At 33.9% G+C, this 14,769-nt stretch overlaps 2 protein-coding genes across 2 annotated transcripts in view; one reads left to right on the top strand and one right to left on the bottom strand.

Moving 5' to 3' along the window:
- Nucleotides 1–2,051: 2,051 nt before the first annotated feature.
- Nucleotides 2,052–9,072, top strand: LOC144960351 (uncharacterized). The gene is made up of 3 exons (XM_078893434.1): nt 2,052–2,109; nt 7,472–8,020; nt 8,285–9,072. Exons 1-3 carry the CDS (start codon nt 2,052–2,054, stop codon nt 9,070–9,072), a joined length of 1,395 nt encoding a protein of 464 aa, XP_078749560.1.
- A 5,528-nt stretch (nt 9,073–14,600) lies between these two features.
- The window catches only part of LOC144960350 (fibrinogen-like protein 1), a 750-nt gene continuing 581 nt past the window's right edge, over nt 14,601–14,769 (bottom strand). Inside the window, exon 1 of the mRNA XM_078893433.1 lies at nt 14,601–14,769. This exon is cut by the window's right edge and continues 581 nt beyond it. Within this exon, the coding sequence (XP_078749559.1) occupies nt 14,601–14,769 (169 nt within the window).

Below are 14,769 nucleotides of genomic sequence, written 5' to 3'. Positions count from 1 at the left end.
TACTCGTATGCATGTGTAGTCAACGGTCAATCGTGTTCTTTATTATTTTATTATTAATTTTGGCTTGGCATCTTACATATGTGAATTTGACAGGTTGTTATGGATAGTAATTACTCGTATAACATTAAGTGATTTTTAAACATTTTTACGGCGTTTTAAATGTCTTTCTTGCATTCATTGCCGAGCACCTCCACTTTTCTGTTACTATTTTAACGATCAGCTGATTTTCTCTTGCCTCCCCTTTAATTTCGCCGACTTTTTTTCAGAACGAGGCGTGGGAGTGGCTAATTTTGATGATGATGATGATGATGATGATGATGATGATGATGATGATGATGATGATGATGATGATGATGATGATGATGATGAATATTATTATTATTATTATTATTATTATTATTATTATTATATTATTATTATTATTATTATTATTATTATTATTATTATTATTATTATTATTATTATTATTATTATTATTTTTTATTATTATTATCATCATCATCATTATTGCCATTATTATAATAATAATTATTATTACTAATAAAGGTATAAGGAAATTTTTCATGCTAAAAGGACATTAAGTGCCTATGAAAAAAAAATCAATCGTTAACCGTTTCAAATCTAAGTTCCAATGTTAGATAAATTAGCGGCCCATCTTGAGACTTCTCATAAAAAAAGCAGTGCAGGTTTTGGAAATAATGAGTTATATATGGTCTCTCTATCTCTCTTTCTCTCTCTCTCTCTCTCTCTCTCTCTCTCTCTCTCTCTCTCTCTCTATCTATCTATCTATATATCTATCTACCCATTTATCTATCTATCTATTTTTGTCTCTCTATCTCCCTCTCTCTCTCTCTCTCTCTCTCTCTATATATATATATATATATATATACAACTGGTATTACACTCGCTTCCGGATCGGAAGGTCCCTGTTTCGAGCCTCGCTCGGCGCATAGTTCATGACTTGGAAAATTCTCTTTACTCACAATCTCTCACCGTAATCAGGTGTAAAATGAGTACCTGGCCGTAGACACCGTTGTCTCTGTCAGAAAAATATTGTAATATCGCCTAAACGGCGTTATGTATTGTTCTACATGTTACGTGTTGCTGTTGATCAGGGACGACTTGTAAAGCGCTTTGAGCACATTTAGTGGATATTGCCCTATATAAAAGCTCAATTTAAAAGCTCAATTTTCTCAACAATTAATTCAGAAGCTTTATGATAATAGCAAACCTCTTTTTTTGCACAAATAGATGGATTGATGTAATCTGAGACTGTTTGGGGTGGATTTGAATGAAAGAGACTAGAGCATAATTATGACGTAGACGATTTAAACATTTGTATAGCAATGACGATGCCATCAAAATCCGTGTGCCTCGATTTCGCTCGCAAAGAGCCCAAATTCGTGACAAAAATGGGACGCGGCCGTTTCGTATATGCTATTTTAAAAAAATTCATTACGATGCTTTTTATCAATAAATATGTTTGAAATTGACACATAATTAGTAAAGAGGACAGTTTAGATTGTGTCCAGCGGTAAAACTCATGCAATTACTAAAAAGCCGTTAAAAACAGATGTTTGCTCTTTTGAGTAACATATTTCTAAAACAACCAAGAGCAGAGATTTTGCCGTGAATTAAGGTTATATTCACATGTCATCTATTTATGTTTAAAATTTCATCGGAACATGTTAATCATTTTCCACGTATTATCACAAAACCCCAACCCAATTTGCGATTCAATGGGTGAGAAGAGGAGACACCCAGAGTAGAACAAAATTATGTAGGAGATGATTGACACATTTATATGTCACACATTAGTATGTTTTTTTTCTTTCATCTTAACCCTCTCCTGACTACCTGCAACAAAATTGTCACATTTTTTCGACACAATATACAATTTCCTGATTCAAATTTAGTTTGTGCATCATGTGACGAACGATTTTCTCTCACTGCGTGATTTCTTTATCATTCGTCTGCGTCTCATTCAAATCCACTTCAAATCTAGTGGACGATATATATTTTCCAACACCTTGAGTTAAAATACTCAAAACATGGACAGTCTTTTCCCCAATAGAGGTCTAAATTTTGATAACGGAAAATTTGGTCAAGGTGGGAAACATTCCCATTGTATAACGGAACACTCACTTTCAGCTTAAGGCTTATTTACCTATTCAAATTGTCTGCCCATTGTATTCATATCCCCCTGCTAATTACCTTTTCAAAACAAGACTCCAACGTGCATATGCCCTGAGGTTCTTGTCTCGTTAAAGAGTAGCTAAAATTGCAATTACTGTTCTAGCTCTCCGTAATTCTTTCTTACCAAAACATCTGAATAGCATTGACTTTCGAAAACGGGACCATTCTTCTGATTGGTCATCCCCATAATTTCAAAGCGTCACTTTAAGTCATTAAATCAAATTCATATCTGAATTGAATCACACACACGCTAAGAATCACAAGAAAGCTGAAAGAGCTATCCCTCCAATTTTAAACTTGTAAAAGTTTTTCTTCTATCGGTTGAAAGTAAAATGAATTATTGGTTAACATTTAAAGTGGAACGAGATATTACTGTGAATTCAATGCTTAATCTATAATTACTATTATAGTTTGGGTATACATTTCAATTGTGCTATTCCATGGATGTACGTAAGTTCAAATACGTGTACAAACTATATCTATATGTATATTATACTATAGTTAACATTTGTTTATGATCTATGCTATTATTTCATTTATATTCAATATGTATATTGCTTGAATGTATGTACTCTACCGCCAATCGCCGGCCACACATCATAACCTCCATTATAATTAATAAAAATAAATTAAGAAATACCAGGGACACACCCTGTTAAATTCTCATCATGTAAGTTAACTCGACTGTCAGTTGATGTTTGATACAAATGTAATAACTACCATTATCATGGAGTTACTGCTTCTCCTTGCTTTGTCGGCAAATAAAGGCTATTATGATGTGTCGCTCAAGAACGATCCGGTGGCGAAAGACAAACTCGATTGGCTCTAAGACCTTTTTGTTTTAACTCTTAATTGAAGGACTTTGTCTTTGGCTGTCACCATCCGTGGCTATCAACCATCTTTACTCCGTACCCAATCCTTGAGGCACCCAATCCCTGACGTCAGTCATCGCCGACACCAGAACCTTCCTGTCAGCCCATAACTACAACACACTGTTGTGAAGTCCAGAAATCCCTGCAAGCAGGAGCCAATGCTGGAACTAGCTGATACATTTGCCTCAATCAAGGAAGCCGGCTGGATAAAGATAAGCCAAACGGGCTTATACCATTTTCAAATGTATTTTCCACAGACACAAATGATTACAAACTAAATAAATCAATCAATCATAAATAAATCAATAAATAAAACAATAGATAAATCAATAATAAATTAGATCCACTCAATTTGAGCTATTTTTCCTGATATTAAACAAATACTTATTCTTTCCATCTTTCCTGTAACAATCTAATTAAACTTTATGTATAGAACTGTTATCATTGTATTGGGCGTTACTATTGTATTGAATCACTTGTTATTAATATAATTAAGGTATAAAGGACCCTAAGGCTATTCTTAATCACCCCTAGATTAAACCTGAGCCGTTTGTGGTATAAGTTGAGTGGCGCAACTGTTAAAGAGAGCCATAGCGCGCATACTAGTTCGAATCCAGACCATTGAGCTATCGGTTGGTCTTGATCGCACAAAAATAACACAAAACCCGCCACACATCACAAACTTTTAAGAATGGTCTTTGTTTAATTAATAAGAACATGAAGTTGCTTTGTAGAGCTTGTTTGAGTTTAAAAAATCAATTTTTGTGCCATTTTTGGAAATTACTGAAAATGAATTGTAAGGAGACAGTTAAATAAAGAATCGCATTTAATATAAAAGATTAAGATTTTCCATAACGTTGCTCTTTACATTCATGCTTTACCGTGACATCAGATACGAAACGGGAAGTGGACGAGACAGCAATAGGCTTCAACATTCGTGACGCACTTCCCTCGTAATGACACTTAGTCACTTAGTAACTGGTTCTAAACTATTGGAACAATGGCGGACGCCATATGAAATATTTCTCCAAAAAGAATAAAAGTGTATCCAGAGGAGAAAAACTTCATACATCTGTTCATGTTGTGACTTTTATACATTCTGATCACATGACTATCGGTTTATATCTGGATATATTGGGACCGAACAAGTCCTAAACGGGCATCTTTAAATCATTACACTCATTTACGGAAATGCGTTAGTACGACATACGCCGATTTTTAAATTCGTTACCGAACTGAGCAACATTTCATATGGTTATAGTACAGTTTTAGCCATCCCTATGTTTTATTCAGTTTGTTACTTAAGCGGGCAGTATAACACAGTTTCTGCCTTCTCTTTATTGGGACATATGCAGACTAACAGATATGCGTTCTCTGTTCTATGATTCTATTGATCTCTTTTAGATCGGACTTACATTGCATAAATTTGCCTTCTCTATTCTATGAATTTGATCAATCTTTAATGGACTTACACAGAACAGTAACCTGCACGATGCCTTTCTATTTTCCGCTATTATCAACCCTGCATTGTGCGAAGAATATCAAGTGACGTTTTGCGCCTACCATGGGTTTATATAACAACAGGTTTGAACATTAACAGCTCATTGTCGCCTTAAGCTAATTTCCCATTGAGACTTAAGCTCGTTCTACAGTAACGAGACAATCCCCACCCAGTTTTAAAATTTTCTTTTTTTTATGGTATTTTAAGAGGGTTAGCTTACAGCAAGAGGGTTTAATAAGTTCACTGTGCTTGTATATCAATAAAACTTGGTCATTATATTGAGTACTAGAAAATTACTTTATCTGATCGGTGTTACTTTGTATTTGGGGATAAAAGCATAAAATTATAGTTGGTATCTATTTTTTGGGCTTACGGATTATTTGGGCGAACGATTTTTGGTTATTTTTACTTAAAAACTAACCTTTTGTTAAAGGAATTGTGGGAACCGTTTTACAATAGGAATGTTTCTGATCAAACCGGGATTCTACTTTTGAATTCTATTCTATTCTGGATTCTACTTTACTTTGGATTGCATTTTGCATTGTGTTGAAAGTTCTAACGTCCTACCAAAAATAGTTATTTTACGGACATACAAATATTCCACCTATATTGAAGTTGGTTACATGCACATGAAAACAAATTGCACTTGGACTGATTTTACGGATTTAGAATTTATGAAACTGATTGTATTATAACCTTGTTACTTGATTTGGATTTGGAATTTATCACAACAAATAAAGCAGTAATTGTAAGAAATGAAACTTGGAATCTGGACATTGATTTGAATGTCTTGATTGATGTTTACATTCAAATATTGTCATTGGCCTTTGAACTCTTTAGTCATTACTTACATCTACAACACAATGCAAAGGAATATCATCACCATTTATCAAAAAGCCACTATACGATCCTAAGCCATTACATACGTGTGCAACTACGCTATATAATATTACATGGAAATATAATATTTTTCAAACGGATAGTATATATATGGGGATAAAAGGAATTCATTATGAAATGAATAGGTTGGACGAGATACGTATCTCTTAGTTTAAGCGGGTTATTTTACCCTTAGATATTGATTAAGTTGATTGTCATTTAAATATTGAATAATATTCTAATGCAAAAATGTAAATATATTGCATTCCTTATGATAATATACATATACAATTATTGGAACATTAATTTTAAAAAATCCTTAAGTATGATATATTTCATATTTGACAATTAGGATAATGATATCATCTGACTAAATGAAACGAAAGATCATTAAAATATGGAAGCAAACCGCTCGATCATACAATCAATTAGGGCAGGTGAGGCTATGTGGTCTAGTGGTATGACACTCGCTTTCGGATCGGAAGGTCCTGGGCTCGAGCGTCGCGCTCGGCAGATAGTTGAGTCCTTGAAAAAAGGCTCTTTACTTACATTCTCTCCCGTACTCATGTGTAAAATGGGTACATGGCCGTTAACAGTGTTGTCTTTATCCGAAAAATTGTTATATCGTCTAATAGGCGTCATGTCCGCTCCTACATGCTGCGTTGACCAGGGACCCATTGTAAAGCGCTTTGAGAATATTCAGTGGATAATGTGCTATATAAAGCTCAATTTTTAAATTTTATTTTTAGGATACAGGACTAAAGTTTGAAATGGTCAATATCAATTTTGTCACAGTAAAGATTGTTCACAATTATCTTATTAATTTTTTTTTTTAATAAGAACTGAATTCATCTCACTCCAGTTATATTTCGGTAGGCTTAGAAAGACTTTAACTTCTAATATTAGATCATTTTTCCTTTATAGCCTTCCCTCGAATGTATTTCTAATTAGTGAATACTTTTCGTTCTACATTCTGTCAGGTAGCCACTTATTATAAAAGCTGATAGGTCTAACATTCTACACTCACAGCTCTCTACAATCTATGCCGGACGGCCAGCCGCTCCATTCCTCATATATTGATATATTTGAAGATTTTTATGTTTTGGTACTTTGAGGATATTTTATCTCCACCATCAAGACGCCGGAGCTTTTACCTTTGATAATGCAATCTTCAACACATCAAGGATCAAACCTGAACCCGCTGTCGGAGTAATATAGAATTTATCCCTTCCCAATTGCCTGGAAGTGGAAGCTTACAAACCTGAGCCCGTTGTCGGAGGAATATAGAATCCACCCCTTTCAACTGCCTGGAAACGTAACCTTACAAACCTGATATTATATCATCATAAGTTACGTAATATATTCACATTTATATTTCTAACTGCCACAATCACTATTCGTCTCTTATAATTAAATTTCTTCTTTCTTTTTTATTTCATCTTAAACAAATCATTAATTGTTATTCATTTAAAGTAACTAGTAAATTCACGTCTGCAATTTGCAACTCAGAATGTACGATCAGCAAGAAACAAAACGATTCTAATAAATGATTTGATTGTTAAGAAAGACATTGCTTTATTGATTTTAACGGAAACTTGGCTTCAGGACGAAGAAGGAAACATAATGAATGAAATAGTGCCTGAGGGTTACTGTGCCCAATTCCAAAATCGTTCGTCAGGCCAGTCTGGTGGTGGTGTACTTGCTATTTATAAAAAAGGTCTCAACGTTCATAAAATACACAAGGAATTTGAATTCAAAAACTTTGAACATATTGAGCTCATTGTCACCATTGCTAATTTTAGCTACCGCGTGATTGGAATCTATAGAGCCCCACCAAATACAAAGAACACAAATACAGTGAGTCGGTTCCTTGATGAATTCGAAAACTATCTCTTGGACAAAATAACGGAAAGAGGAAAGCTTTTAATTTTAGGTGATTTAAATTTTCATATTGATAACACAGAAGACAGCAATACTCAAAAATTTAAAACTTATTGAATATTTTAATCTCGGCATGTTAAAGAATCGACACATCAGAAAGGGCATATTCTTGACGTTGTCATCAATAACAACAGTGACAATTCAATAACACAGATCCAACAGACTGACTGTGGCCTATCCGATCACCTTCATATAACAATTGAAACTGAGAACTCCAAGCCACCCCATTCGAAAAAGACAATTGTGTACAAGAAAACGAAAAACATTGATTTACAGAAATTTAAACATAATATTAAGATGGAGCTTGTGCCTGCGATTTCTAAGAACAAATGTGTGTCAGAAAAAGTTGAAACTTACAATTCAAGACTGAAAAATATATTTGACAAACACGCCCCCAATAAATTAAAAACGATAACCATTAGACCTATTAATGGCTCTTGGTATACGGAGGCAGTCCGTATTCAGAAGCGGATCGTAAGAAAACTGGAAAGAAGGTGGAGAAAAATTATGAAAAGTAAAATGAAACAAGGAAAGAGCTGCAAAGATCTGGAAGAGGAGAATGTTAGCAAAGAACAATACGTTAATGCAAGAAAAATATTGAACAATCAAATCAAAGCGGCAAATACAATCAGTATGAAGGAGGAAATAGAAAACAATAAAAACAACAAAAAGGAGCTTTACAAAATAATAAACAGACTTACCTCTCCTGAATCAGAAACACTACCAGATTACAAAAATGCAAATGAGCGCGCTGAAAATTTTAATACTTATTTTGACGACAAGATTGTCAACATCAGAAAACAACTCGACCAACATGAATCTGCACAGCCTGAATAATCCAAAGCAGCAGATAAAGAAACGAACCATATTTTGGATAAATGGTCTGTCACCACAGTACAAGACATCAAAGATGTAATCAAACTACTGCCAAAGAAGACATGCCGGCTTGACCCTATCCCCAAATGGCTTCTAAAGGATTGTGTAGAAGAGCTGGCACCGGTGATTCTCGACATTGTTCAATCTAGTCTTCACACCTCGACAGTTCCAGCATGCCTTAAGAAAGCAATTGTGCGCCCTTTGTTGAAAAAACCTTCATTGGACAAAAATAGTTATAAAAACTTCAGGCCTGTGTCTAATTTAAGTACGTTACCTAAATTAATAGAGAAAATTGTATGCTCTAAATTGAATACCTGTTTAGATGAGAACAACTTTCGATCAATGGTACAGTCTGCTTATCGCAAGGGACACTGCACTGAGTCTGCTTTGATCAAAATGCACAATAATCTTGTTAATTATGTTGCCGATAAGAAGACGACAGTGCTCATACTGCTTGATTTAAGTGCCGCATTCGATACCATTGATCGGAAGTTGCTCTTAAACAGACTTCAAACCGATTTCAATATTCAAAATGATGTTGTGGACTGGTTTGAATCTTATCTTTCTGACCGCACACAGTGTGTTGCCATTGAAGATTCTCTTTCTGATATAAGTGTTCTGCAGTTTGGGGTACCCCAGGGTTCTGTCCTGGGGCCCATCTTATATACCTTGTATACAACACCCATAAATGCTATAATCTCGGCGTATGAGTTGAATTTTCACTTGTTGCCGACGATACTCAAATTTATTTCCCTGTTACTAACGATACGAAATTGGACATTGTATCTGGAGTGGAAGCGTGCGTGAAAGACATAAAAGATTGGATGGTTTTAAATAAGTTAAAGTTAAATGAGGATAAAACGGAAATAATAAGTTTTTATGGAAATAACCGGAAAAGAACAGAAATAGAATCATTGAGCATTGCTGGTAGTCAAATTAAGATTGTAAATGGTGGAAATGTCAGGAATTTAGGTGCATATTTAGATTCACGATTGTGTATGGACGTTCATGTTGGTAAAGTTGCTTAGATTTGTCATCTTCATCTCCGTAAAATTTATAGAATAAGACATCATTTGGATACTGAGACTATCAAAAGATTAATGACATCATTTGTACTTAACAGAATAGATTACTGTAACGCTCTCATACAATCGTCACCAAAATATGTAATTAGACAGCTTCAGAAAGTGGAAATTAGAGCTGTTAGAATGGTGACTGGTTGTGGGGTGAAAGAACATGTAACCCCGATTTTAATATCTTTGCATTGGCTCCCTGTTGACAGCCAAATTATATTCAAAATTTTCTGCTATGCTTTTAAATGTTTTAACAAGACAGCTCCTCTTTAACTACAAAACATGGTTAATTTCTATGTGCCGGAGAGAGAACTTAGATCCAGTGATCATGATCTCTTCCAGGTTCCTCGCTGTAGATCGTCTTTTAGCGAGAGATCTTTTAGCCAGTCGGCACCCGTATTATGGAACCAACTGCCTTCATCCCTCAAAAAATGTCCAACTTTTGCAAACTGTAAAAAGAAACTCAAAACATATCTCTATAGGAAATCATTTGATGTTTAACATTTCTATTAGGCCTACATATTATAGATATCCTAAGTTTTCATCTTGTAGCACAGTGCGTGGTAATTAAATTACAAATTGATTAATGCTATTCCAATATGATAGATTTTATGCTTAAATTATCGATTTATTGTTGTGTTTTATTTGCATTGTAAAGCGACTCTGAGCACATTGTGGATCTAGGCGCTATATAAATTCATTCATTATTCATTATTATTAAATTCTGGGGTCTCATTCTACATATCTGTATGCATAGTCGATTAGCTCTTTACTCACTTGAGACCATGGCAACTTTGACCGATGCCAATCCACCTCCACGCAACTGCAACACATATCAATTTGGCGAACGCAAAAGTGAGTTTTAAGAGGGAAAACATAAAGATAAACTCAGCCACAGTTGTTTGACTGGATTACAGTTGTCTACACACTACAACATTACGCATTACACCAATCGCGACAGTAAATCTGCATTGATGTTTCCGCAACAAGCAATATGAGAATGATGAAAATGAGTAATTTTGCAAAAAATACACTCCACGTTAAAACTGAACTGTTGTTCATAATGTTGTCTTTTATCTATGTGAGTACTTTGTGGTCCGTTTCAAAAACAAATGTTCTCAGTAAGAGATATCTGCTGAATGATTTCAGACTGAATAGTATTCTCAAGCATCCACGTTTATCACTGACTATCGTGTTTCACTGTCTAGAAGCTTTCCGCTTGTATACTGGCATGGGATTAGCGTACCGCCCTGTTCTTGTAATAAAAAAAAACCTGGAATTATTCCGTTAAAACATTTATCTGTTCTAACATAGAACTGTTTATGTAAATCTGTAACATTAACCCTCTCCTTGCCGATCATTTTCAGTATTTTCCCCAAAATGGCGGGCATGGATATTTTTTAATTCAAACAATCTCTATACAAATCAAATCAACCGTTGTGATGTGCAAAATACATCTGAATAAGAACAAATGTATAATATTGTGTTGTAACAAATGTTACGATTTTGTTGTAGGTGGTAACGAGAGGGTTAATATTGGTTCAAAACATAGAGCTGATTTAAGTTTATTGACGCTTTCTTCAGATTCATTTGTCCAGTTTATTTTGTTTTTGAATTAATTTATTTGTGAGATTTGTTAAAGGCGCTGCAATATCTGAAAAAAATTGGCACACATTTTAATTTGATCACTCTATTACCCTGTCCATTGAAAGGTTACCTATTATCATATAGCTTAAATATCGCAAGACATGACGGAGTGGACCTCTCCAAGCTTAACCTGAATCTAACCTGTGCGACTATGTGGTCGTGTGGTATGACAATCGCTTTCGGATCGAAAAGTCCTGGGTTCAAGCCACTATCGGCGGATAGTTGAGTCCTTGGAAAAGACGCTTTACTCACATTCTCTCACCATAATCAGCTGAAAATGAGTACCTGGCCGTTAGCAGCGTTGTCTTTGTCCGAAACAATTATAATATTGCCTAACAAGCGCCATGTCCCGTCCTACATATTAAGTGTTGCTGTTGGCCTGGGACCCTTATAAAGCGTTTTTAGCATTTTAGTAGATATTGCGCAATATAAAAGCTCAATCAATTTAAATCTCTTTGATTGTTTAATTCCCATCACTAAGGAGAATCTGAGAAACATATGATTTTATAATTGATACCAAAGTAAATATGTCTGTCCTTGTCACCAATATAACTAGATCCTTCAATCTTTTTCTTAGATCTATCAGTGCTATTAGAAGGCTTATTGATAATAATACTACTAAATGTGTTGTTGCCTCTATGATTTCTACTCGCCTTGACTATTGCAATAGTTTATGCTCTATGGTTTTGATACTAATATCATTTGTCGATTACAAAATATTGAGAACAAACCAGCTCGATTCGTAGCGTTATCTAAAACGCACGAACCTATTATCCTGATTTTGTAGGACCTGAACAGGCCACCTATATAATTTAGAATTGAATTAAACATACTTTCCTGCGTCTAAACATATTTGTTTAAACTTATCCACCTTCATTAACCCAGTGGAATGTTAAGATCTGCTAATTTAGATCTCGTCAGGGAACTCCCAAAATCTTTAGTTTTTCAAAAGAAATCCTTTGACCAATGAGGCCCTCGATTGTGGAACTCCATCAGTGTTGAACCAAAAAATAATGAAAATCCACTTACTTTTAGAAAACAGTTAAAAAACTGAACTCGTCTTTAGGGCATATAATTTGAACTCTTAGTACAATATAGTTTATCATAATATATTTCATTATCATATCAATGTGGATTTTAACATGTCAATTTCATTTAAGTGTAAGATTAATGATGTTTTGATGTAAAGTGCTAGTGAGTAGATTTGATTGGAACTATGCGCTATATAAATCCATTGTTTTCTATTTATATTATTATAAGTTGTCCTTAAGCATGTATTTTGATTATGTGATGGTCATTTGTCCCATTAAATAATAGAATCCATCTCCTTTACATAAGAAAAACATATTCTGAGATGAGTTACCTCCTGCCTTGATTTTTCTGTATAATTCTATTATGACTCAAACATTTTAAAAAATCCCCGCTCTCTCTCTCTCTCTCTCTCTCTCTCTCTCTCTCTCTCTCTCTCTCTCTCTTTCTCTCTCTCTCTCTCTCGCTCTCGCTCGCTCTCTCTTTCTCTCTCTCTCCCTCTCTCTCTCTCTGACTCTCTCTATTTCTCTCTCTCTCTCTATTTCTCTGTCACTCTCTCTCTCTGTCAATCTCTCCCTCTCTCTCTCTCTCTCTCTCTCTCTCTTTCTCTCCATCCCTCACCCCTTTCTCTTATTGTCTTTAGATATTTACTATTCTTTATCTATCTTTTTACCTAAATTTCTATCTGTATGCCTATCTATTTATCTATCTGTCTGCCAAAATATGTATTAGTTTATTTATATTGAAGACATCGAAAACTGCTTTAATACTAACACATTGAGGATAGTGAATATAATGTTTTAAAGTATATTATTGAAGATTAATGAACATGCTTTATTTAATAACACAGTGAGGACACTGAATTCAGTTTTAAAAGTAACAACGTTAGGATACTGAATATAGTTTTTAAAAGTAACACATTGAGGATAGTTAATATTGTTTTTAAACGTGACACACAGGTGATGGTGAATATACGTTTTAAAAGTAACACATTGAGAACAGTGAATATGATTTATTTAAAAGTAATATAATGATTACACTGTAAATAATTTTTTAATGTAACACATTGAAGATAGTGAATATTGTTTTTAAATGTACCAAATTGAGGACTAGCATATAGTTCATAATAGTAACACATCAGAGATAGTGAATACAGTTTTTAAAAGTAACACATTGAGAAGAGTGAATATAGTTTATAAAAGTAACACACAGATGACAGTGAATTTCTGAAAAAAAGTAACACATTGAGAACGGTGTATTCAGTTCATGAATCAACAAATTGAGGACAGTAAATATAGATTTCAAAAGTAACACATTGAGGAGAGTAATTTTTTTTTCTAAAATTAACACATTGAGAACAGTGAATAAAGTTTATTTTTAAAGTAACACATTGAAGAAAAATGAATTTGTTTGTAATTAACACATTGAGGACACTGAATATAGTTTTAAATATAACATACTGAGAATAGTGAATATAGTTCATAAAAGTAACACAATGAGAGCAGTGAATATAGTTCATAATAGTAACACACTGAAGAAAGTGAATATAGTTTTTAAAAGTAACACATTGAGGAGATGAATATAGCTTTTAAAGGTAACACATTTTGAATAGTGAATCTAGTTTTTAAAAGTAAAACATCGATGACAGTGAATATAGTTTTTTTTTAAAGTAACGCACTGGGAAAGGAGAATATAGTGTTTAAAAGTAACCAATTGAGAGTAGTGAATATAGTTTTTTAAAGTAACACATTGAGAACGGTGAATAAAGTTATTTAATTAAAGTAACACATTGAAGAATAATGAATTTGTTTTTTTAAATAACACATTGAGGACTTTGAAAACAATTTTAAATGTAACACACTGAGGATAATGAATATTGTTTTTAAATGTACCAAATTGAGGACGGTGTATATAGTTCATAATAGTAACGCATCAGAGATAGTGAATATAGTTTTTAATATTACAACATTGAGAACAGTGAGTTTATTATTTTGTTTAATTGACCCAATGAGGACCAGGGCTATCGTATTTTTTTTATTTTTTTTTTGAAAAAGGAGACATTGAGATCAAATAGTATGGTTACGTTACGAAAATTAGAAATTGAGAACAATGAATATCTTTCATTTAAACTTTTACATTGAGAGTAACACGTAAAGTTTTTTAAAGTAACCCATTGAAGACAATGAATATAGTTTGAAAAGGAACACAAATTAACACATCAAAGTTCATGTCATTTTAACTTAAACTCAATTTTATACATTCTTGTTCACGTCAATGTTGATTGAAATTAAGGATATCAAATATACAAACAAAATTCCCTTTACTCATCCACTTGCAGAAAGTTGTCTTTGGTGTCAATTCCAAAGGAATACTGGAATAACCCAGACGTCAGCCGCAATGCAGCGCCGTAATGTGAGCTAGGGTGATGTGACTTGCTGAAGACTACATAGAGCAGCTGGTGATGGAATCGATACCTTTCAGTTACGAAGCAAAAACCATACCGCAGAGCCAAGCTGTCGCATATATATATATATATATATATATATATATATATATATATATATATATATATCATATGAAATATTACTAACATGAAATATATCCATAGAATCTACCTACTCCTGAAGAGACGAGATCCATATCAACTCCCGAGAGAGAAAATACTTGATGCCGGGGTTTAATGTTCAAGTACTTGAGTCCAAACCCTAGAGGGTTACAGGGATTGTCACAACCTTTATACCACCAACCAGATCCA

This window comes from Berghia stephanieae, chromosome 15 (genome assembly GCF_034508935.2).
Source record: "Berghia stephanieae isolate SIO BIC M18660-M18661 chromosome 15, UCSD_Bste_1.3, whole genome shotgun sequence".
NCBI classification, from domain to species: domain Eukaryota; kingdom Metazoa; phylum Mollusca; class Gastropoda; order Nudibranchia; family Aeolidiidae; genus Berghia; species Berghia stephanieae.
This window is presented reverse-complemented; position numbering and strand designations above follow the sequence as displayed.